Source organism: Labeo rohita, chromosome 22 (genome assembly GCF_022985175.1).
Source record: "Labeo rohita strain BAU-BD-2019 chromosome 22, IGBB_LRoh.1.0, whole genome shotgun sequence".
NCBI classification, from domain to species: Eukaryota; Metazoa; Chordata; class Actinopteri; order Cypriniformes; family Cyprinidae; genus Labeo; species Labeo rohita.
Window position 1 is genome coordinate 66,483,603 of NC_066890.1, and position 25,493 is coordinate 66,509,095.

The following is a 25,493-nucleotide window of genomic DNA, read 5'->3' on the forward strand; positions in this document are numbered from 1 at the left end:
AATAGAAAATAACAGGACAAAATGGTGTTTGCTAAAAGGGCACTGAACAAAAAGAAGGTTCTCAAACACGCTGTGGCATTATGCCATGATCATAACAGAGGCTGAGGAAAGAGGAGACTGTAAAAGCAACATGTTGTGCTTTTGTAAAGCCTTTTCATCTCATGGGTGGACGGACATGGATGAAACACTCAATAGAAATCATCTGTTTACCTTTGGGATCAACAGGTCTTTTGTGAACATTCACCTCTGAATATAACTATGGCGTCTCAGCTGGTCAAGGACGTTTGTAACAGGGTTCAAAATAAATAAATAGGTTTTTATTTTCCCACACTTGCCAATGAATGTCAGCTTGTAAGTACCTTGAAACTACGTAAAATGTTTATTTACCAAATTGATTTTTTATTTTTTTTTGTCCTAATAATAATGGGAATAATTACTGAATTTTTATTTTTCATACGAGATGAGGCAGCAGCACCTGTCACAAAAGTGTGCTTACAATATTGCATTACTCCAAAAAGTAACTAATTTCATTTAATTTCTTAGTTACTTTTTATGGAGTAACACAATACTGTAATGCATTACTTTCCATAAAAAGTAACTAAAAAATGAAAGTAAATTAGTTACCTTTTGGAGTAATGCAATATTATAATGCATTACTTTCCATAATAAGTAAGAAATGAAATTAAATTAGTTACTTTTTGGAGTAATGCAATATTGTAATGCAGTACTTTACAAAACAAAAGTAATGCAGTTAGCTGTTTTTATGGAGTAACGCAATACTGTAATGCATTACTTTCCATAAAAAGTAACTAATGCAATAAAAAAAGTAACTAATTGTATTACTTTCCATAAAAAGTAACTAAGAAATGAAATGAAATTAGTTACTTTTTGGAGTAACGCAATATTGTAATGCATTACTTTACAAAACAAATAACTAAAGCAATGCAGTTACCTGTTTTTATGGAGTAACGCAATACTGTAATGCATTACTTTCCATAAAAAGTAACTAATGCAATAAAAAAAAGTAGCCAAGTAATGTAATTAGTTACATTTTTGGAGTAACACAATACTGTAATGCATTACTTTCCATAAAAAGTAGCCAAGTAATGCAATTAGTTACTTATGGAGTAATGCAATACTGTTATGCATTACTTTCCATAGAAAAAGTAACTAAGTAATGCAATTAGTTACATATTTACGGAGTAACGCAATACTGTAATGCATTACTTTCCATAAAAAGTAACTAAAAAATGAAAGTAAATTAGTTACCTTTTGGAGTAATGCAATATTATAATGCATTACTTTCCATAATAAGTAAGAAATGAAATTAAATTAGTTACTTTTTGGAGTAATGCAATATTGTAATGCAGTACTTTACAAAACAAAAGTAATGCAGTTAGCTGTTTTTATGGAGTAACGCAATACTGTAATGCATTACTTTCCATAAAAAGTAACTAATGCAATAAAAAAAGTAACTAATTGTATTACTTTCCATAAAAAGTAACTAAGAAATGAAATGAAATTAGTTACTTTTTGGAGTAACGCAATATTGTAATGCATTACTTTACAAAACAAATAACTAAAGCAATGCAGTTACCTGTTTTTATGGAGTAACGCAATACTGTAATGCATTACTTTCCATAAAAAGTAACTAATGCAATAAAAAAAAGTAGCCAAGTAATGTAATTAGTTACATTTTTGGAGTAACACAATACTGTAATGCATTACTTTCCATAAAAAGTAGCCAAGTAATGCAATTAGTTACTTATGGAGTAATGCAATACTGTTATGCATTACTTTCCATAGAAAAAGTAACTAAGTAATGCAATTAGTTACATATTTACGGAGTAACGCAATACTGTAATGCATTACTTTCTATTAAAATTAACTATGTAATGCAATTAGTTACTTTTTGGAGTAACGCAATACTGTAATGCATTACTTTCTATTAAAATTAACTATGTAATGCAATTAGTTACTTTTTGGAGTAACGTAATACTGTAATGCGTTACTTTCCATAAAAAGTAACTAAAGTAATGCAGTTAGTTGCATTTTGGAGTAAAGCAATATTGAAATGCATTACTAAGTAATGCATTACAATATTGCGTTACTTGATAAAAAAAAAAAAGTAGTAACTAATTGCATTACTTAGTTTTTATGGAAAGTAAATGCATTACAATATTTTGTTGCTTGATTAAAAAGTATTGTTACTCCAAAAAAGTAGCATTACTTTCCATAAGAAGTAACTAAGTAATGCAGGTAGTTACTTTTTTACGGAGTAATGCAGTATTGTAATGCATTACTTTTAAAATTAACTTTTCCCAACACTGCCTTAATGAACCAAACTAAGAAAATGTTCAGATTTAGAAATACTCAAAATCAGCCAGGTTTGAAAGGGACCTTCAAATATTTTGTAAACCATCCTTATGCTGCAATTACAGAAAGAAAGGTACCAGGCAACTGGCCAGTAACTTGTTTCTTTACTTGTCAAAAGCTAGTTCTTACTTGCTTTTGGCACTTGGCGAGTGTTTGTTTTGGACCCTGTGTGTGTGTATGACCTTTTGTGGGTGTAAAAACTGTTGTATGAAGATTCAAATTAGATGTAAAAGTTTACAAAATGTTATACGTCTTAAAAACAAACATTTTAATGTGTAAATACAGAAAGGGTTTTTGTTTGAAGCTATGACTTTTTAACTGTTACATTCAAAAATCACAGCAGAAATAACCCTTAATACCAACATTAAATTTGATACTTTTTGTATCTGGTTAGGAAAAAAAACTGTATATATAAAGTTCTTCCAATAAAAATGTATTTTGATAAATCCTAACTTTATCTCTTTATTTTCCATTACATTTTCTGTTTGTATTTCATGGTAAATGAAAAATATGGTGAATGCCAATTAGTCTTAGAACAGTACAATATTTTTCTATAATGAACGTGTTTAACATGAATTTAAATTCATTTTGTGGGGCACCGAGGCAATTTTAACTGTAGGTATCATTTAATTTTCTGTAATTTGCCAATAATTCAGAATCTAAATTTTTGTCCAACATTGCAGGTAACTATTTTGTTGTCATTTTACACTCTTTCTTACTCCACTTTACAATTTTTGAGAGTTTTGAGTTTTTCTAAACAGGTCTATTGAAATTAATTTTTTCCTTGTAAAAAAGATGCATGCTTGACTATAGATTATAGACCTACTTCTATGCTCAAAATCTCTAGAAAATCATTGACAGTATGATCTGATGACTTCACTTGATCTAACTGTAGGGCTTCACATATGGTGTTTTAATGGATAGTTTACCCAAACAAATGAAAATTCTGTCATCATATAGTTACCATAATTTTGTTTTAAACTAGTATGTTTTTCTTTCTTGTTTATTTGGAGCCTGTTGGCAGGAGTCTTAACAGAAATTATGGGTTTGATTTAATATGTGTTTTCGCTGACTAGCCTTTGATGTATTCTTCTTTTCAGTGACCTTGTGAGGAAAAAAGATTTATTATTTTTTTTTTTTTTACTAAACAGACAATATATTGTGTTGGGACGATGCTTGAAATACTGGATATGTAAACAAGGAACTATTAATGATAAAACTGGGTGCCTCGAATGACAGGTGCAAAACCTTTTGTGGAATTTGTAAATCTGAATTGAAATCACGGATCAAAACCATTTTACTATCAGAATTTGGTAACTGCTATGTATTAAATTGTTTCAATTCATTTGAAATTGCGATTGTTGATGGTTGCAACCTCTCTCTTGTCCCTGTAGTGAGAGACGATAGCATGTCCTTGGACTCGGACCTGGATTCTTCAGATAACATTATATCTGTCACAACCGAGACGACCCATGTTGTCCCAGACCAGCCCCCGTCTGCGCTCGCAACTGATCCGTGCCCTCCTGCCTCTGAGCCCTCTCTCCAAGACCAAGCAAATCCAATTCCTGTGATCACAACAACCAGTGAGATGCCAAAAAAATTAGACTTTGTAGCTCTCAGTGAAGCGATTTCTCAGTTCAAGGCTTCCAAGATGCTTTCGAGGTCTGATGCCGGCGAAACTCTACAGACGTCTTTTCGAGTTGATCCTCATCAGAGTTTCCTCAGTCACAGCGATATGTCCGATTCCTATCCTCAGTACTCCTTGGAAAACCACAGTCTGCCTGAGACAGGGTCTTGTACGTCAATCAAAATGGAAACGGCGGTCACAACAACAGTTGGCGATCCACTGAGCTCTTCCTCTCCAGTCGAAGCCAGTTGTGAAATGGTCCAGTATGGGGAAACGGCCACATCTGCTGCTGCGCCGATCATAGCAGCTGAGAGCACCAGCAATATAATGAATATTTCAAAAGCGTGGGAGCAGTCAAGCACAACTTCCATGGACACTCAGTCAGGCACGACTAATGCTGGGACGTCCAATGAAAGTGGCCTTTCGGAGAAGCCTGCAGTGACAGCAGTGAACAACGCTAGTTCCTCTGAACCACTTGTGAATAACAAAAGCGTGAGCAGTGGTTTCCTTCCCAGACCTGGCACTTCTAGACACACCATGGATCGTTTTTATCCAGCGCTGCAGAGCAGCGGCTTCATGTCGGCTCCACATGGTTCTGTGGGTCTGAACGCCCCTAGATTCGTATCTCACAATGGTGCTATTGGACTCAGACATCCTCTTCTGAACTGCACAGTTTCCAACAACGTAGGAGTTGTGGGATCTCCGGTCTTTAGAGGATTCTTGCCGAATCCTAACATGCAAATGTCTTGGAACAATTTAGCACAAGGCTCTGCATCAGGCCTTTGGGGTGCTCACTACGGCATGGATGTGCAGCAGATCCACACGTCTCCATTCATCCAGACTTGGCATGGGAATCCTGCATTCCAAGGCGACAGTTATCATCCCAATAGAGGAGGATTTGGTGGTTGGTGAACCAGCAATGCGTGTAGATAGTTTTCAAACTCATGTTTACAACTCAACGTCTCAGTTTGACTTTTGTATAATAGAAGACAAATGAAACATTTCTAGGTTTTCACTGAAGGTGAATTAAAGTGATTCATTTCATATTTTTCAGAGAGCATTATATTTGTATTTTGCTTTTGCATGTTGGTCGGGCTGATAATGTTGGTTATTTTCCCCTTTTGTGAAAAACCTGAAGGCCTTGGTTTTAATATTATTTTTATAAAGCTGATAATATACATTAAACAACTTTCAAACTAATCTTTGTAACTGAGTTTATCTATATTTCTGAGGTGTTTGTTGATTCAGAAGTAATATATACTGAGCACTGATTTGTTTTCACCAACATATATATGCACAATAGTGCAAGTGCAACCAAGCATCTTCAAGTTTAATTTAAAAGGGTTTAAATACTTTTAATTCACATGTAGGGAAAACTGTAAAATTCACATTCAAGCAATAAAAACATTAGTGCAGAGCTGCAGAACTAAGTGTTTGCATACTATATGTGTGTACTGTGTATATTTATGTATATATAAATACACATGTATATATTTAGAAAAATATATTTGTTGCATTTGTATGTAAACACTTGTTTATAATTTATCTAACATTTTTCCTTAATATATACATAAGAAATATACACCGTACACACACATAGTGTGCAAACATAAACTTATTTTGAATCAGTCGATCACAACTAATTGTTTTGCAGCTCTATATGAATGACATCCAAGATTTTAAAATGACATTTCAAGAAGTCAAAATCCAACTCCAAAGCCCAGAAATGTGCCTGATGTTTTACACATCTACAAGAATGTCTAACAGGCCCCCCTGCCCTGCACATTTTGTGTGTTTCCCTCATCTGAAACACTTGATTCAACTCATCAGCTCGTCAGTAGAGACTGCAAGACTGAACTGAATTGTGTGTCTGATAAGGGAGACCAAATGTGCAGGGCAGGATGGCCTCCAGGACAGGTTTGAAAACCCCTTTTGTTAGTTGAATTTAAGTTTCAGACAGCAACATCTCTATAGCTCCACTATTCACATCTTACAGTATAAAGTGCTGGACCGGGTTTGGTCTTGTTTACGAAAGCAGCTTTGGATCACAAAGGTCTAAAAGGTGAGAAATAGTTTCTGTGTTGTGCTTGCAGTACAGGGTTTAAACTGGTTTCTAGCTCTCTTTGTCTCTGCAGCAGACCCTAAAAATAAAAGAAATCAAAATCAGCATTTCATATGTGGACTGCTGAATTTAGTTCGTTGCAGACAGGGAGCTCATCCCAAATAACTGGTCAAAAGATGTTTTGAGTTTGTTCACAGTCGCATATTGGTTTGGAGAGTTACCTGTCTTAGCTCAGACAGACCCTTCAGTATGGCCTGCTGCCTTTCAGTGCTTTTAGGAGGGTGGAGGTCTTGTTGGACCAGAGGCGTCGCCTGCCTGCTGCTGTTCACAACTGCAAATAAACAACAAACACATCTATTGTTGCTCTGTAACAGTCTTCATTAAAAGATAGTTTGATTATTGTAAGCCAGCATTAAAAATAATTCAAGCTCCAGAACTAAAAAAAAAGAACCAGAAAGTGTCAAACTTGACATTAGGAATCCATGCAAATCATCTGTAATTTGCTCACCTGTGTCAATTCTCTGCTGGGCTTCATGTGTCGGGGGTCTGGACAGTGGAGCGAGGGGGTCCATGTGATAAACCTCGTCTGTACGCACATATGGCACATAGTCTAATAACGGAGGGCGGCTCGTTTCCTCCGTCATTTGGTGAGAGGACTGTTGTGATGGCTGATGCACACGGTTCTTTACTGCAGGAATGGGAGGAGATGTCACCCTGCTGGACACAGAAGGTATTTCGCACTTTAAGCACTTTCATCCACTATTTAGTCACAAGAAAATATAAAGCATACTACATAAACGCCTTTGGCCACACGTTATTTTCCAAGTCCAATTTTTGCCAAAACCATTAACTGACTTTTGCCTCAAACTACTAATTTGCTAGTTATTAATAGTTAGTAAGGCAGTTAAGTTTAAGTATTGGGTAGGATTAAGGATAAAGAATACATCATGCAGGTCGTGCAGAATATATGCTTTATAAGCACTAATAAACAGCCAATATGTTAATAATAGCTATGCTAATAAGTAATTAATAGAATTATTCCCTATACTAAGGTGTTACCACATTTTCAAAGGTAATGTTGGGAAGATGTTTATATATTCTATAAAGAAATTGATCTTTCTGGTTCACCAATGAATAAAGGTATTAAAGGAACAAAAATTTACAGATAATGTTCTCACCTCCTTATCATCCAAGATTTGTGAAATTATGTTTTTTAAAGAAAACATTTCAGGATTTCCTTTCATATAGTGGACTTATATGGTGCCCGAGAGTTTGAACTTCCATAATGCAGTTTAAATGTGGCTTCAAACAATCCTAAATGTGGTTGTAAATGATTCCAGTTGAGGAAGAAGGGTCTTATCTAGTGAAACGATTCATTATTTTCATAAAAATAATACAATTTAAATACTTTTTAATGTCAAATGCTTGTCTTGTCTTTGTCCATTATATGGAGAAAAATCCTGAAATGTTTTCTGAAGACAGAAAGACATAAACATCTTGGATGTTTGACAAGGGGGTGAGTATATTATCTTTAAATTTTTTGTTTTGGAAGTGGAGTTCTCCTTTAAATGCAGCTTCAAAGGGCTCTAAACGATCCCAGTCAAGGTCTTATCTAGCGAAACGATCGGTTATTTTCTAAAAAGAATTTACAATGTATATACTTTTTAACCTCAAATGCTCATCTTGTCTAGCTCTGCGTGAACTGTGTAATCCAGTTCATGACAGTTTAGGGTATGTCAAAAAAATCATTTTATTTTCTCCTCCAACTTCAAAATCGCCCTACATCGCTGTTTTACCTTTTTTTGGTAAAGGCTTGTTTTTGGTTTGGCCTTCTTTGCACTTTCACTTTGTAAATATTGGGTCAGTACTTCTGCAGTGTTGTAGGAAAATCTTGAAGTTGGATGGGATTTTTTTTTTTTTTCAACATACCCTAACTGCATGAACTCTGTTTATTCTGGTTCATGACAGAGCTTGACAAGATGAGCATTTGAGGTTAAAAGTATCTAAATAGTAAATTCTTTTTAAAAAAAAAAATAACCAATTGTTTCGCTAGATAAGACCCTTATTCCTCAGCTGGGATTGTTTAGAGCAGTGGTTCCCAACCTTGATTCAGGCCCCTCAACATGTTTTCCCTTAACCAAACACACCTGATTCAGATCATTAGTAGGGACTCCAAGACCTGAAATGGTTTCTTTGTCAGACTCCAGGAACATGGTTGGGAACCACTGGATTAGAGCCATTTAAACTGCATTTTGGAAGTTCAAACTTGGGGCACCATATCAGTCCACTATATGGAGAGAAATCCTAAAATGTTTTCCTTAAAAAAGAATTCCTTTATGACTGAAGAAAGTGGATGACAAGGGGGTGAGTACATTATCTGAAAATTTTTGTTTTGGAAGTAAACTTCTTTAATTGGATATATTATTACTGTTTAAACAAAACTTTAAATCTTTAAAAGTTTTTAGAAAAGTGTGATTTCTAGCAGCTATTACTCAAGTCTACTTAGAAAACCTTGTGTTATGCAGTTCTTATGTGCAGATGTGGAACTCGAGAAACCTTTGTTGTTGAGATTCATAATGACGTTTTGTTTCTCCAAAGAAAATGAGCCCCATATTCTCCTACATCTCCTATACTATGAGCCATAAAAGCCTGATGTATCAAATATGTGACCCTGGACCAAAAAAACAGTCTAAGTGTAATTTTTTTTCAAAATTGAGATTTATACATAATTTGAAAGCTGAATAAATATGCTTTCCATTGATGTATGGTTTGTTAGAATACTGTCAGTATTGTAGTATAAAACTACTTGAAAATCTGCAATCTGAGCATGCCAAAAAAATCAAAATATTGAGAAAATCGCCTTTAAAGTTGTCCAAATGAAGTTCTTAGCAATGCATATTACTAATCAAAAAATAAGTTTTGATATATTTATAGTAGGAAATTTACAAAATATCTTCATGGAACATGATTTTTACTTAATATCCAAATGATTTCTGGCATAAAAGAAAAATTGATCGTTTTGACCCATACAATGTATTTTTGGCTATTGCTACAAATATACCTGTGCTACTTATGACTGGTTTTGTGGTCCAGGGTCACATATGATCCTTAACAACAAAAAAACATTTTTTGTCCTAAAGGTTTAATACACAGGTCCATGTAAAAAAAAAAAATAAATAAATAAAAATATCTGGCTGAAAAACTCACCTTTCAGCACTGAAGGCAGATGGTTCTTGGAGATGATTTTCACTCTGAATAGAAAAGAAAAAACTACATCAACACTCTGAAATGCATTTATCAACATTTACACTACATGTATTAATCAGGGTGGGAACTGTAAGGAGTTTAACAATGGTTCTGGTTCTAGTTACATTAATTATTCTTTAAGTACATGACAAGTACAGTAACTGCTCCTAAATACTAATCAAAAACAAAACTACTTTTGGTGGCATGTTTTTAGGGACCCAACCCTGCTTAATTATTGCTATATACTCTTGACTGGTAAAGTGAGACTGCACCTGTGGTTGTGGAGACTTCCTGAGTCTTTGTGCTTGCGGTTTTTGACTATTAAAAGCGTATGCTGGTGGTAGCAGATCTTGCTGTGGTGTTCGTGACAGTGTGTTTCTTTCCATCAGCGTCATGAGCTCTTTCTGCCTCTGTTTCCTGCTTTCCTGCCTGTGTTTCTGCAGGGCTTCAGGGTACCGCTCAGATGCTGGGACGAATGCTTTACTGGGTCTCTGTGTGTTCCACTCCGGCTTCTTTTCCAGTTTGTGGCTCTTGCCGGTCCGTGCGTAAGGCTCGTAAGGGTCAGCTGCGACTTCTTTTGGTGCGGCACACGTGTGCTGTTTGATGTGGGTCTTTTCGGATGCTTTTACCTCACCTTGATAGGATTTCTTGCTGTTCAGCGTGTTTAGAGGAGCTGTGCACGTGACTGCAGCACTGGGAAATTGTTCATCCGCATATCTCACAGTCTCATTCATAGGCTGAGGACTGATCTCTGCAAAATCACAGACTGGTGTTAAGCCAATGTTCATACTTTTGGTTTGCAACATTTTTAAAAAACTTGTTTAGCCACAAATGAAAATTCTGTCATTATTTACTCACTATTCTCTTACTACAAATGCTTTTTGTACTTAATTTACTCCATTATTTTCCATACAATAGTTTAAACTGACATATCTTTAAAGCAAAAAAGTGACTATGAGGTCAAAATCAGGTTTGTCATTTTAGAAAATCTCCTCTGCCGAAGCTCAAAGTTAATATCAATGCAGGTTTATTGTCACTGTCTCCTGTTGTAACCTAGGCAGTTTAAAAAATAGCCAAGATTTAAGAGCTTTGGCTGAGATTTTTTTGTGAATAATGTACGTTCAGCATTTCTCACTGAAGGCTTCTACAGGTTTTGAATACAGTGCATTATATAGATTATTTTTAATAGTATTTTTATACTATCATTATTTTTTTTTCCTCTTTTTTGGAATTTAAAAGACATTGTAAATGATTGTCTATAAACGTTGTATGAAAAAATGCATTAAGAATCCTTCAGCATATGAGGATGGACAAATGAAAATTTCATTTTTGGGTGAACTAACCTTTTAAAAGACAAACAAACCTGTTTGAACAGCGGTGTTTTTTCTTGGAGATGTTGTGGAAGAAGGTGACGTTCTCTGAGTTTGACTCTGCAGCATTGCTGATGTACCAGGTAAATCTTCACCACTAAGGGCTAAAAGGCTGTTTTATAATAATGCATACAAAATGTTGTGAATACCAAGAAAAAGTTTCTTTTCTCCCATACCCTGTGAGAAGGAGTCTCCTTCCAGGCTGTGTAGTAGTTTGGACACGTCGTGGCCTTTCTTGGCCAAGTCTCTGATTCTCTGGATGTGTTTGTCTTTAAAAGCCTCCTCTTGTGCTCTTTGAATGCTCAGATATAGCTCCTCCGTTTTACGTGACTGCACCTCCTGGAAGACATTTTCCAAAAGTTTCATATTCAGAATACAATTTAAATTAATGGAATTTTTCTTATTCTTTTTAAACAAGAGCACATACTATGTAACATGCTTATGTAACATATATGACATTTTGCACAGCTCAGACCTGTTTTCAAACTTTCGCTAAATGACATATAGTTTTTCTCACTGTACAGTTGACAGTGCGTGTTACATTTACAAGTGAGAGAGGATTTGGCTCTTGAAACCGAGGCGAAATTTGATTGTTTGCTCCCATGTGCATACTGTACAATGGCATTTTTTAACTCGGCTGACAAATGGATAAATAAAAGCATTTGGCAAAAACGGCAAAGAAAAGCAGCTGGCAAATAGAGAGAGAGAAGTGTTAGTCAAATGCTTTTTTAAAAAGCAATTTAAAATATGCATTTAAAATGATTTATTAATGTACTTTTTATTGTTTTATTAAGTTTTAAATGTTTTAAAACATGAACTAAATTTTCAAATTTTTTTTTTATTACGTATACATATTTATACATTTAAAAATTATTTTTTTATTTATTGTTTAATTAAACTACATTTAAAACACAAAATTAAATAAACAACTTTTAAATGTCTATTAATTTGTCCATTTTAAAAAGTGATTTATTTCTATAAATAATTATTTTTATGTTTAAAAAAGATAAATTGATTTTTCATTTTATTTTTAAGTTTACTCCTGGTCCTCCATACATGCTGTGTCTTTACAATTTAAAAAGAACAACAAAACATCATTCCAAGTCTACGCAAGCCATTTATTGAAAATGCATTTCATTACGGTATGAAAATGAACTAAATCTAATCTAAACCATTTTTCACAGTAAATTATATATAAGACTTCGTTTTGCACATTGTTTGAAGGAGACCATTGGGCAAGATAAAAATGTAATTAATAAAAAGAAATTTTGCAATTACAAATTGGATGCAGTCAGAATTTGTGTTTCCTAGTTGCACATTAAAGTACTCATTACCAGAAGTGAAGAACAGCGATCCCTCTCACTTAATAAAAAAACATTTAAAAATCAGATTAATAACCTTTCACAGCACATTTCATTTTTCTTCTTCCTCAGAAAGAATCTATGGATTTCCACTATGGAATAAACATACATAATATATTATATATTATATTATATTATATTATATTATATTATATATATATATATATATATATATATAATTTAGACTTTTTTTTGGAAAAAAAAAATGTTTCTTTTGAATTCCTACTTTTTCATAGAATTTTAAATAAGTTCACATTCTTTTTTTTTCTTAGAATTCTGCATGTGCTTTCGGTCAGGTGTCTGAAAATATGGAGGAATAACAGAATTGTGAGACATTTACAATGACGAGGAAAAAAGTAATAATTAACTTTTTTTATATTTTTATTCAGTGGTGAAATGAATAGTAATAAGTAAGGATATTTTATATGTACCACAAGACCTTTAAAATAATCATAATATTGATAATTTGTGCAGTACATGTGTATGTGTGTTTTACCTCTCTGTGTCTCTGTCTCTCAGTGTCCTTTCTATACTGCTGCTGGAGTTGTTCCCGCTCTCTTTCAACCCTCCTCTCTTCTTCTTGTTCCTGTGCTCTCCGTACAGCCTCCTCTTTCTCTTTTTGATGTCTGCGCTCCTCTACTTGAGCCTCAATGGCTCGCTGCACATCACACATTATCACAGAGATCAGGAGTATTGAAATAAGTGTTAAGGTACAGCAGTGATTTCCTGTGGGTTTATTCGAGGATCGAATCTTACCTGGTGCTCAAGCTGTTTGAGTTTTCGCCGTTCTCGTTCCTCGATCTGAGCAGGGTCCAGCAGGGCTGTCATTGTGCGAAGATAACTAACAAATCATAAGGGCATTTTTATTTTCATAAATCACTTGAACAAGCCTTAAAATACATAGAATTATTTTAGCTATTCTAAACAAAGTCTAATTTAAAAAAATCTTTTTGCTAAGATTTTTTTAAATTTTGGTGCATTGTTATAAATTAACTTCTATTCTATTCTTTTAACCTTAACTTACAATTAACCAATTAACAGGTTTTTACCGTAGCATTTTTGCGTCATTTAACATTATGATTGATCACTGTTATAATCATTTTTTATGGTATAGATTGAGCTGTTCTGTCAACTCTGAGTTTGTTGCAAAAACATTGTAATAATGAGCTGTGTCATTCATTTCTCAGCTAACTGACCTGGATCTCTGTTGGTTTCCCTGAGTGGTGTCAACACTGGCCCTCCCCAGACTGTCCCCTCCAAACGCACTCATGCCGTCCCATGCAGTGGACAGAGCTCCAGAGATGGACCGATGATGAGACAGACAGCTGCTCGTGTCAGGCACCCCTCGCTCAGGACCCACAGGTAAGGGCTGGTGTAGAGAGTCAAAATGAACGGCCCACCGCTCAATGTCCTCAGCCTGTGGAGGTTATAAGATTGAGAGGAAATGAGTCTAGAAAATTGTAAAATGCCAAACAATCTGCTCAAAGTGGATGCAATGCACAGTTTGTCCTGTGGTGGTTGTGATGATGATCCCCTTAGAAGAAAATTATTCAAAGTCTAATGCAGAAAAGTGAAACCTCAAGAAGAGAGCATGGCATGGAGCCATCCCTACATTTGCCCAAATAGTTATATAATCTTAATTATATAAATAAATAATCTCATAGACATTGATTTCGTACTATTTAAATGGAAAACAATCATTACAGATGTATTAGGTTATGCCATGTAATTTTTTTTTTTTAATTTATGGTCAAACGTTTACATACACCTTACAGAATTAGCAAAATGTTAATAATCAAATCAAGCTATTTCACAAAACACATGTAAACAGAAGGCTATATAAAACTGAATTTAATGCATCAGAAGATACTAGAAAACCAAAGAATCACAAAACAAAACCTTTTTTTTATTTAAATTGAACCATCCTGCACCAAGACATACATGAACATATCAGTCATACAAACATTTAAACCCCAAATTTTTTTTTTTTAATCGCATAATCATCATGTTGCATTTTTATGGTGTGATTATTTTTTATTAAGGTGTGGTCACATTTATCGCTGCCCCCTAAATGCACAAGTGCACCACTAAGCACTGTGCACTGACTGTACTGTACTACATGTTCTCATCTAAAATCATTGGCTCATTAGGGTTAGACTACTGCAGCTTCTTTTTCTAACATTTTATGTTTAAATATGGAAATGAGGGATTCTGTAATTACATATGCACTCAGTTGAATACATTTTTTAGAACAGAAACCTGTGGATTAAGCCAGGTCTAAAATTCTTGTTTTATTTTGCTGACATATTAGAGGTTAAAACTGGACCTGACTTGGGCTGAATCATTGTGAGATGAGTTCACCTGGCTGTTGAATTCTTTGTCATGTTGCCGGCGTAGTTTGGCCTCTTCTCTCTGCTTGTCCAGTTCCTGTAACCAACGTCTCTGCTGTTCCTGTCTCTGAGCACTGTACACGTCCTCAACAGGAGCTGCTTCCTGTATACACATCAAACACCACTGATACAGTCAAATATCTTGCAAATCAATCAATCAATTGAATGTAGGGTCATTATTATTAAACATTAGTTTTGAGTTTGATAAAAACCAAAGATGGCAAAAGCTCACCCCCACTATAAAGGCAGAACGTATGGCAGCAGGAAGCTCTCGCTGTGTCCGAGCTGGAGCTCTGCAGTTTAAACTCTCCGTTCCAGCAGCCGTCCGTGTGCTCGTACAATCCTGCACCAACACATACATGACATCAGTCATACAAACATTCAACCTTACATAAACTTTTTTACTGGCATAATCATCATGTTGATCAGCTGAAACAGTAGTATAAGCTGTTCTGGGAGAAGGGGGAAATAGACGGGCTCGGGTCGGACTCGGGCCAAGAATAGTTTGGCAGATCTTCAATTGTTTTTGCTTTCGTTTCCTAATGTCGCCCATGCTACTAGGTACTTATACTATATTGAATAGGTTAAATAGAACTGCATTACTAAAAGGAGACCAAAATACAATTTTCATTGACTAAAACTAGACTAAATGTCATCAGTTTTTGTCAACTAAAACTAGACTAAAATAGTCATGGATAATTTGACTAAAATAAGACTAAATTTATAATGCTCAGACTTTTAGTTGACTGAAACTCGACTAAACTAAGAAGAGTATGAACGTGACTAAAACTAATAAAAACTAAAATGACAGCTTCACACAAAGACTAGACTAAAACTAAAATTAAAACAGGCCGCCAAAAACAACACTAGTTTGAGAGTCTAGTAGGTTAAATCTTCTGATCTTTATAATGAAAGATTTGTTCTCACAATATTCACAGTGCTGTATAATTTATATTAATCTGTTGCACACTCTTGTGGACAATTGATTTTAAAAAGCTGTTTGATTTAAAAAATTCAGTGTGAAAAGTTAGATTTTTCTTTCTACAGCCAGGCATAGCTGAATCTTTATCATCTGTGACAGCGTGACAGATTAAACACATACAGACAGAGAGATTTTCAACATGTAGCCACTTACAGCATATCAGACAACAGTATGACAGCAACACACAGCAACGGCAATATGTTTTATGAAAAGTGAAGTACATAATATCTACTCACTGTGTCAGGCATCTCTTTCATCCTCACTTCACATGATTCAGTGAAAGCTTTCATATCTTTGAGACTGGCTTTTTGCTGCCTCTTCAGAGCCATCTGCTCATCTGGAAAGCAGCAAAATAATTAGCCATACATTTCACCATAGTTAATTCACACACTCTTATTGTAATTCTTAACTATTTCATGTAACTATTTTGGCAAATTGCTCCCTAATTCTTATTGCTTTGTGCAATTTCATATGATTTTTTTATGCTTTTTTTTTTAAAATAATAATCACGTTTCTGTATGAATTACTTTGTACATTTCAAGAATGGGTTGATAACCAAACAGTTTCAATTTACATTTCACAATTTAATGTAATGAATTTGTCTATCACATTTATAGAGTTTCTACACCACCCTCACTAACATTTAAACACTTGTCACTTATACAGTTGAAGTCAAAAGTTTACATACACCTTGCAGAATCTGCACTGTTCATTATTTTACCAAAATAAGAGGAATCATACAAAATGCATGTTGTTCTTTATTTAGTCCTGACCTGAATAAGATATTTCAAATAAAATACATTATAGTCCACAAGAGTAAATAATAGCTGAATTTATAAAAATGACCCTGCTCAAAAGTTTACATACACTTGATTCTTAATACTGTGTTGTTCCTGAATGATCCACAGCTGTGTTTGTTTGTTTAGTGATAGTTGTTCATGAGTCCCTTGTTTGTCGTAAACAGTTAAACTGCCCGCTGTCCTTCAGAAAAATCCTTCAGGTCCCACAAATTCTTTGGTTTTCCAGCATGTTTGTGTATTTAAACCCTTTCCAGCAATGACTGTCTGATTTTGAGATCCATCTTTTCACACTGAAGACAACTGAGGGACTCATATGCAACTATTACAGAAGGTTCAGACACCCACTGATGCTCCAGAAGGAATCAAGTGTATGTAAACTTTTGAAGGGGGTCTTTTTTTTTTCTCTTTAATTCAGCTAGTATTTTTTCTTGTGAACAATATGTAAATTTCTTTTATGTGAAATATCTTATTCAGGTCAATACTAAATAAAAAATATGCAATTTATATGATATCTCTTTTTTTGGTAAAATAATTAACATTGTGTATGTAAACTTTTGACTTTTCAACTCTTGCTATCACAAAGGGTTGTCTAAATGCACAACACAGCAGTACCCAGCTCTCTCCTCCACTGAGCTTTTCTGGCTTCCAGTTTGTCTCTCTCCCTTTCCCTTTCTCCAAATGTGCTGAACAGCCCTGACTGCTGCTCATCTGATGGAAGCCTGAATCAAAACAAAAGAGATAGAGACATGTGCATACATAAATTTAAATTCATCATGGTTAAGAACTACTAAAAAAAACTGGATGCTTTGAATGTTTAAAGAACATTCAGGAATGTTTTCTAAACGATAACAAAATGTTCTTGGAACACATTCTTGTTAGCTGGGTATTCATTACGTAACTCATTTGATGAATCTCGCCAAGCATATCAAAAGCATGCCATATTTCACGACACTAGTCATATTTCAAAAACGAAAATAGACTTTTGTGAAAGTTCCTCTCATTCTAGCATTGTTATGAAAACAACTAAGCACACTTTATTAGATTAATCTGTTTAGATATACTGTAGCTGATCTTAAATCAAGTGAGTTTTCTTACTGTCTTTCTGTCTTTACTTGTGATGCTCTGTGTCTATAATTACAGTTGTCCAGGATCAACTCTTCAGCTGTTCCTGTAGTTCTGGGACAGTTTTCCTCTGAGCTGGCCACAGGTTCTGCTAACAAGAAAAAAACTTGTCCTTCAGAATGTTATGGATGAAGTTATTTAATAGTATATTGATCATAAAACACCAGGTCTTATTCTGCAGAAGCTCACCTGAGTGGGTGTGTGTGTTTGGATCATGCTGTGCATTTGCTGCAGATGAGCTGCTGATGGTGCTCAGTATCTGCTGAAACTGCTCCTGTGTCAGACACACCACACTCTCTTTCTGCTGTGTGACTGTGCAAGAATCATTCCTGCTGCTGTCTGACTGGACTCTCACAGCTTCGCTGGACGTGCTCTCCGGCCTGCGCTTGGCGTTGGTCATTCTGGGTCCGTGCGAGATATTCTGACCAACAGAACTAACAGCTGGTGCATCTTTGCTCCTTTTTTCCTGTTCAGCTTTATCTGGTTGTGGAGGACCTTGTTTGGAGTTGATGATTTTGTGTGTTTTTTTCTTTGGAGGAATCTTAAATACAAAGAATATAGATCACACACAAGTAACATGCAGGTCAAAACAACATACATGTTTGATAACTTCTAGATCTTGGATGTAAAATTTAACACATTCACACAGACTGAGCTTACTGAAGCTTAATGAGCTCACTGACTTATTTTAAAACACAAATACTTCTTGAACAAAGGCTGCAGAATTGTTTACTTACCCGACAAGTGTTCTTCTTATTACAGGACTTTGATTCAGCACCTGCATAAGACAAGATACAGAGACACTGTTACACCTGTCCCCCTACTCCCATACTATACAATATGCAAAAAGCAGTATGTCATATGTGTAATAGTGAATATGCAGTGTCACAGACAGTAGGCATAAAATGCCTATTACTTCCACTGACATAAATGACATTCAGTGAATTGATAGAGTTCATGTTTTACCATATTTAGCCAACACAAGCCTTGGCTTGCCATTCTCCAGCTCAAACAACAGGCCATCACTGCAAAATAAGTCAACACACCTGAGTACAGCACACTAACAAGTACTATGTTAAAACCATTATAATTTAAATTACTATGATCAACGAAATCATTCATTACTATGGTTTTAATAACAAAGTGCCAATGTTTAAATCATTACATACCACAACTGTATCTTACTGCAAAGGTCAGTCTAAAATAAACACCTCAGAGTAAATGTTTCAGATGAATTTACATGCATAACAATAAAATATTGCATCCTTTAATCGTCCGCATTTACGAGCCACTAAAGCAGCGTAAAACGCTGTGACAGTTCAATGTGACAAACTACTACATAACCTAAAGAGAGCAACATACTAGCTTAAAAAATCACGTTAAGTCAGTTGAGATCCCTTACCCCAAATTCATAATTTTCAGCCCCAGTGTTTTGACGCCTGTGCGTTCTGTTGAAACGCTTGTCCGTTGCTGCTCGCGACCAGTAAGCGCTCTTCTGATTGGCTGAGGTGGAATCTCTTCATCTACAGCCCAGCAGCACGGCAACAAACCTCAAGAAGTGCTCTAGCGCCTCTTCAGGTGGTTTGCGGTAGTGCGAATATTATGTGTAAAGGCGGACGTTATGTGTATTATGTGTATAACGGTCTCGTTATTTATTTATTTCTTTTTTTTGACAAGGTTGTAATAGTGTTTTCAGCTAAATGGAAAAAGTATGGAAACCGTTTGACGTTAAGAAAAATTATAGTATATTTATAACTATAATTGTGTAGTGTAGTGTGTGTGTATATATATATATATATATATATATATATATATAATGTTTAGGTGAACTAGGAAAATACCTAAAAAACTCTAAATGGTGACCAGTGATTAGATCCTTATTCAGTTAAAATCTACAAAGTATAAGTGAGGGGGAAAAATGTTAACATACTCAAATAGTTGGAAGAGGAAGATGAATCTAAGCATTTTATTGTACAATGTTTATTTGTTTGTTTGTTTTAATTTGTTGTAATTAGGTCTTTTTTCTGAATGCATGTTTGCATCTGCATTAGTTTTTGTTTGTACGCAACCAAGATGCAAATATTTTGGCATGTACACTAAAAACAAGGGAGTGTAATTTACTTTGAAACTATTTTTCACTCAGAAATTGCTAGTAAATACAAAAGTAACATTGAATTATTTTTATTTATTTTTTTATTTTTTTTATTTATTTGAGATTTTGAAGACTGAAACTAAACTGAATGTTTTTGTTGTTGTTTTTGTTGTTTGTTGAAAAACACACCCCTCCAGTAATCTTTATTTATAGCCTTAAAAAAAATAGCAGTGGTAAAATATAAAACATGAAACTGAAAACATTACAATGAGACAGATGGTACTAAGAATAATAAGTCAGGTATATGTGCACCCATTTGTATATGTACCCTTAAGGTATGGCATATCATACTATTATGAACCCTTTATGGAGGTACAGATACATACAATATACAAAAGCATTGCCCCAGTGACCAGGTCAAATTTGTGGACATTTTTAAAGTGTACTTTTGCATAGATTTGTATTAAAGAAACATAGTGTATTGTTTTACGGCTACATTTATCTTATTGTTTTTATTTGTTTTGCATGCATCCTTCTGTCTGTAAATATGTATGTGTATACATGACGATGGCTGCTTGCAGTTTGAATCTTGACAGCTGTATTTCTAGAAGGCTCCTTCAGTAGAGGGCAGTGTATGATGCTGCTGCTGCTGGAGTCCCACTGTCAGTTTGTTCTACTATTTCAATATCTCTCAGGCGCCTGCACATAGTCAGTGTGTGTTTTAGCTAGAAAAAGGCTTTAAATGAGGATTAACGAACTAGCTAGTCGGATATATTAATTAGTTAGTGTTTATAAGACGAAATTGCACCTTTATTTGATGAGCTTTATTATAACAGAAAGAAAATAATAGAAGAAAGAGAGGCCAGGTTAGATGACAGTCCCTCAGATATCATATAAATTCTCTGTTAGTGACAGATAAAGCAGGGTTTGACAAAGCTAAAGACTAAGATAAAGGGGCAAATCGATACTTGTATGATTTTATTTACTAGATTCAAAGCTTTATTTTCTCAGGATTGGCCATCACGGACGGGATGAGATGAGATCATAACCGCTATATCTGGCAGTTTATTTAGCATTTACATGTATCCACTAAATAAGCCAGAGAATGTGTTCTCAGCTCCTCGTGTTTATTATTTTTTAAATCTAGTGATATTTTGAAAGCAGGTTTGTGAGATCTGTTTGTGTGGTTAGCATTTGCTTTAGCATCCACACCAGACGAGTAAAAGGGATTTAGCAGATAAAACAGGACCTAAAATAGAAATTGAAATCTTAACATTATTACCAGGCATTTATTTACTGTTTTAAAGTGCAGAGAGTTTGTGGATAGTGTAGTTAAAACATATCAAATGTGTTGTGTTGATCACATCTGAAGACATTAGCCGGCGAGCTAACACGAAGGACATCAGGAGGATTTTACACCAAAACATTTACTTATTTATGTACTCATTGATTAATAACGAAAAACATCAAATCGTCGTGGGAGAAGGAAGAGGCATCTAAATAAGAAAGCTTTCCTTGCGGAGGAATTGACATCAGGTATGTATATAATAATAATGACCTCATTCTCATTTCCTATAATGTCTGTTGAAGGTTTAATAATTGATGTTGATGATTTTTGAGTGGGTAAATGAGTTATTTAGTGATGTAATTACTGCATAACACATGTATGATGATGCTATTACATGATGTATTTTGGTAAAGGAAGGTCACTGGTATAATAACGTGCTGGTTTGGAGATTATTTTGGGACGTTTTCTTATTTCATTCGATTAAATACCATCCTTATGTCTGTAATGGATGATTACCGTTGATGATGGGCATATGAGCACTGGATCATTACATAAGTCTCACATTGGAGTAGAAACGTGACTTCATCTTTGCGTGTATGTTTATATGTGCGTCAGTGTTGTTTTCATGTTTGTCTCAAACATTGTTACATGCACATGAGCTGGAATTTGCTTGATGATCGTCAACACACACACTTCATTGCCTTGATTAATGGCAGCTGTTTTGAGCGCATTACCTTGGAGATGTTTGTTTTGATTGTTTTTTCTTTTTTTGTAGTTTTGCAGTCTTTCAAGGACATTTCGGTGTGAGACGGTATGTTTGATTGAGGATTTGTTTTGCAGTGTACATAAAGCCTTTAAAACCTTCAAACTGGGTTTACAGGTGAAGGATCCTGATGTTGGCAAACGCTGCCCTGGTGAAAAAAACAGCATATGCTGGTAGGTATGTTTTGATGCTGGTTTAAGCTGGTCCTTTGCTGGTTCATGCTGGTCCTTGACCAGCAACATGACCAGCAAAAACCAGCAAAGGACCAGCTTAACCCAGCATCAAAACCTACCTAACCAGCATATGCTGGTTTTTTCACCAGCGTGAGAAGAAACCGTGCATTGTTGTTTTAACCGAAACGTCTTGGGCAGTCATGTTTTATTAAAACGTTACGCAATAGCGTCCCCTGATTAAATAGACACAAATGTACATGTTGCTAAGAGGTTGCATTGTTTAGCATCTAAACTAGGGATGTCACGATAATAAAAAATCTAGTAGTCGGTACTGATTCCTCAAAAAGTACACGATACTTGATACCGAAATCGATACCGCGGTATATATATAAAAAAGAACAATACTACTTAAACATTAACTCCTTCATTTAAATCGTTTAACATTACAAAAACAAAACATTAGTGTCGCTTGGCCTTTAAATAGTAAATAAAATGAAAGAATTTAGCATAGTGTTGTCACTGTACCTACATTTCAGTTGTCGGTACCAACAGTTCTTGGTACCAATTTTGGTATCATATAAAAAATATCGTAGTGCAATTAACAATTATAATTAAATATGTTAAAATATTAGCATGTAGCCTTCAAATATTGTTCTGTTATGTAAACATTGCATTAAAAATGTCAGATGTACGTAATACAATAACAAACATGTTACAGGTAACAGCGCGTAATGCACCGCTTAATGCACAGATCTATTCTGACAAATCAGATTGGTTTTGTCCTACCATTGCTTTGGGTTATCACAAAGTAAAATTTCATATTCAGTCATCACCTCTGAAATTTGCAGAGTGTACCTAGCATAAAAAAACAAAATATTTATTCAAATTCTGAATGGGTTATACACAAAAAGTAAGACGCTTCCTTGTAATCAATGAAGCAGATTTCAGTTCAGCCACAGAACAAGCTCCTATTAGTTTATTCCTATTACTTATACTTCACAAGAAATCTCTTATTTATATTGTGTTATACTTTGCTGGTTATAGCTAAACTATTTGTGAGATTGCAGCGCTCAAGCTGAACAGACTCTGGCAATTCTGACTTACACGCTTTTGATTGGCCATTGCATTCACACACTCAACCAACATATCTGTGATTTGGCTAAAATGCTCAGCGCTGCAAAAGCATGTTGTAAATAGAAACCTTTGATGCTCTTCAGAGACACTCACACAAATAGGGGAGTGTTTGAAACAGCTGTACTACTGGTACTGTGGAAAATCTAGTATCGTTATGTTTTTAAAAATGAAGTATTGACTTGGTACCGCATTAATCTGAGCTACAGTGAGAGATCATGCAGCAGTCAGTGTATAGTAAACATAGGATGTCCACAGCTGCTGCTAACTCTGGCAATGTAAGATGAAAATTTAAAAGCGCTGAAACAAGACGTTTTCTGGAATAAACTATCCTTGGTCCTGCATTATTGATACTTTACGAACCAATCAGTCAGATATCTAGAAATCTGATATACAAGGTAAAATTCTAAACCTTCATGTCATGACATGGCCATCACCTGTAAGCTGAGATGTTTGTTCATTCATTAGTTTGCCTGAGAGGATTTTTATTCATTGAGGTCATCCTGGAATGTCTGTTGGATTTTCTGTTGTTTTCAACCAACTGGACGTTTTTAGTTCATTTAATAGCTGCATTCTGTTGCTTGTTTTCAATTGCTGTCATTAGCTGAGGTGGTTTATTAATTTTTTTCCCCTAGTGCTATTAGAGTTGTTAGTGGAACTGTAAGTCTCTCACAGTTTTAGATGATTTCCACCAGCATGCTCAACAGAGGGTCTTGAGCTTTTCAACTTATCATTTTTTCTTTTGGTTAAATAAGAGATAAAAACCTGAACTTAAAATGACGGTGTTGTGGTTCTGATAAGTTTGCATTATCTCTTTGCATAGCAAATGTAAGGCTTGTGGAGCATATGAACATGAGGGCCGGGCGTGTGTTGGTTAGTACAGGCAGCATGACTACATCACATCTCACAGTATGAGTAATTTTTATCACAGTAACAGCATACATCATCATACAGTTATTTTGGAAGTTGAATGAAAGTGCTCTCCAACAGCATGTGTAGTGCTGCAGTGCCATTGGATGTATTTGAGGAAGGGGCAGATCACATGTGCCTGTATTTTTGAGGCAGTGTAAAGGCCAGTTCACACCGCACCGACACATGCAGACCAACATCGACAGCTGAGTACAGTCACTTCTCAGACACTCCAAGACCTGACAAATGGTGATTCAACATGTTCAGTGGGCAAAAAAAAACAAGCACCGACCAACGGCAACAAACACAGTGAATGTGTGAAGTGTGAATTAGCCTTAAAACTAAGGCTAATTTCACCTTGGGCTTTCACCTTGTTTCTTCTTGTTTAGAAAGACGAGTATTCATCCTCTACCTTATGGGCATGCAATAAAAATATCTAAACAAAAAAAAGTTGGGTTTCAATATCATTTTCCTTGAAAAGATCTTCTTTATTTTATACTTTGTAAAATAAAAAGCGTTCCCAACTCTCCACCCTGTGCTTTCCTGTCAATCTCTACTGTACCATCCATTAAAATGCATGAAAAAGGGCAAAAAAACAAAACAAAAAAATGTCAGGGAGATGTACACTGAAAAAAAAAACAATAAGATTTGCTTTTACTTTAATTTTTCTTTTGCAAGTTTTTGTACACAAATTTTAAGTAAAGTTTAAGTTTTGAATTAAGTAAAATTTATTATAACTAAGTTAGGTAAAATCAGCAAAGGAAATAAGTAAATTTAAAGTGGCCTATTAGAGTTTGGTGAGTTTTCTACTTAATTATTTTAAGTTAAATCTGCAACACTCAAATATATTTCACTCAGTCACAGTTTATAAAATGTATTTTAACAATGTAGCAAAACAAAACAAAAATAAAAACAAACATGTAAGTAAACAGACAGCTTGTTATCCTTAAATAATCCTAAAATAATATGTCCATTCAATAGAATTATTACATAATGTTCATAATGAACACAGAGACCTCGATACTTAGTACACCATAAACAATGACGGCAACAATCAGTGGATAGTGTTTGAATATGAATGGATCATTTTGAATAGAAAATTAACTCCAGATGTCACAAAACAGTAAGTTACTAAACCTAACAACAAAAACAACCATAAAACTGTAAATACAACTCGAAAACAGTGAAAAATGTAACCTTTTTAATTATTCATGCCCCAGTGCATGATGGGAAAAACGGGATCATAACTTCTGTATTTACTTGTAAACAACCTTGTAAGAATTGTTGTAAACATAACCAACAATTACAAGTGAAATATACTTATAAGTTCAAACTTTTTTAATTTTTAATTTCTACAAGCTTTAATTAAGTACTTTAATTAAGGACAATTTTTAGCCTGCACTCAATTATTTAATGTAGAAATTACATTTGTTTTTAATGTAGTATTTACTTCACCACAAAATCATTTTTATCAGTTTATTAGTTATTTTCACCATTTACAGGGGAGATTCTGTGATTTTATTGCTGTCTAAATACAGAATGTCTGTGTTTATTTCTCACCACCCACGTAAAAATCCTCAGCCTGATTACTTACTTATTTGACAGACAAGGTTGTGTGGGAATTTAATTGCCATCAAAATCCACATCTCTGAATTTACAAGAAGAAATCGATTCAAAATTTAATGTTTAATACCTTTTTACCACTGCCGAATAACTGTTGCACTTTGCTGTAATTTGCATGAATATTTATTTCTGAAATACTGGAAAGTATTGAAAAAAGAACAATACTTTATTACAACTC

General features: G+C 34.7%; 3 protein-coding genes across 13 annotated transcripts in view; 2 read left to right on the forward strand and 1 right to left on the reverse strand.

Annotated features, from left to right (window-relative positions):
* Positions 1–5,211, forward strand: part of tasora (transcription activation suppressor a) — a 44,831-nt gene extending 39,620 nt beyond the window's left edge. For all 8 annotated transcript variants that reach the window (XM_051094584.1, XM_051094581.1, XM_051094583.1 and 5 more), the window contains one exon: positions 3,771–5,211. In XM_051094584.1, the coding sequence (XP_050950541.1) occupies positions 3,771–4,915 (1,145 nt within the window). In that variant the 3' untranslated portion in view covers positions 4,916–5,211. The remainder of the gene's footprint in view (positions 1–3,770) is intronic.
* A 166-nt stretch (positions 5,212–5,377) lies between these two features.
* On the reverse strand, positions 5,378–18,834 carry ccdc66 (coiled-coil domain containing 66). Of its 3 annotated transcripts, none has more exons than XM_051094592.1 (19): positions 18,739–18,834; positions 18,303–18,361; positions 18,074–18,114; positions 17,526–17,877; positions 17,310–17,427; positions 16,827–16,933; positions 15,651–15,751; positions 14,665–14,775; positions 14,404–14,535; positions 13,239–13,459; positions 12,799–12,883; positions 12,539–12,700; positions 10,858–11,020; positions 10,675–10,785; positions 9,584–10,062; positions 9,273–9,316; positions 6,574–6,779; positions 6,287–6,396; positions 5,378–6,144 (listed from the first exon to the last, which is right to left on the reverse strand). In XM_051094592.1, exons 1-19 carry the CDS (start codon positions 18,747–18,749, stop codon positions 6,049–6,051), a joined length of 2,709 nt encoding a protein of 902 aa, XP_050950549.1. In that variant the 5' UTR covers positions 18,750–18,834; the 3' UTR covers positions 5,378–6,048. The 3 variants fall into 3 exon arrangements, with proteins under 3 accessions (XP_050950549.1, XP_050950546.1, XP_050950547.1); XM_051094589.1 differs by having other exon boundaries at positions 5,380–6,144; positions 6,574–6,782; XM_051094590.1 differs by having other exon boundaries at positions 5,381–6,144; positions 6,574–6,782; positions 17,310–17,424.
* A 1,241-nt stretch (positions 18,835–20,075) lies between these two features.
* The window catches only part of ip6k1 (inositol hexakisphosphate kinase 1), a 51,576-nt gene continuing 46,158 nt past the window's right edge, over positions 20,076–25,493 (forward strand). The window contains exons 1-2 of one of the 2 annotated variants that reach the window (XM_051094932.1): positions 20,076–20,964; positions 21,492–21,527. The gene's annotated coding sequence lies outside the window, so the exon portion shown is untranslated. The remainder of the gene's footprint in view (positions 20,965–21,491; positions 21,528–25,493) is intronic. The other variant, XM_051094929.1, reaches the window with a different exon arrangement.

Excerpts from the sequence above, each read along its gene's own strand:
- ccdc66 (XM_051094589.1), bottom strand. Across the intron at positions 18,115-18,302 it reads GCTTGTGTTGGCTAAATATG|GTGCTGAATCAAAGTCCTGT; the intron begins GTAAAACATGAA and ends TGTCTTATGCAG. Across the intron at positions 14,776-15,650 it reads TGAAAGAGATGCCTGACACA|GATTGTACGAGCACACGGAC; the intron begins GTGAGTAGATAT and ends GTGTTGGTGCAG.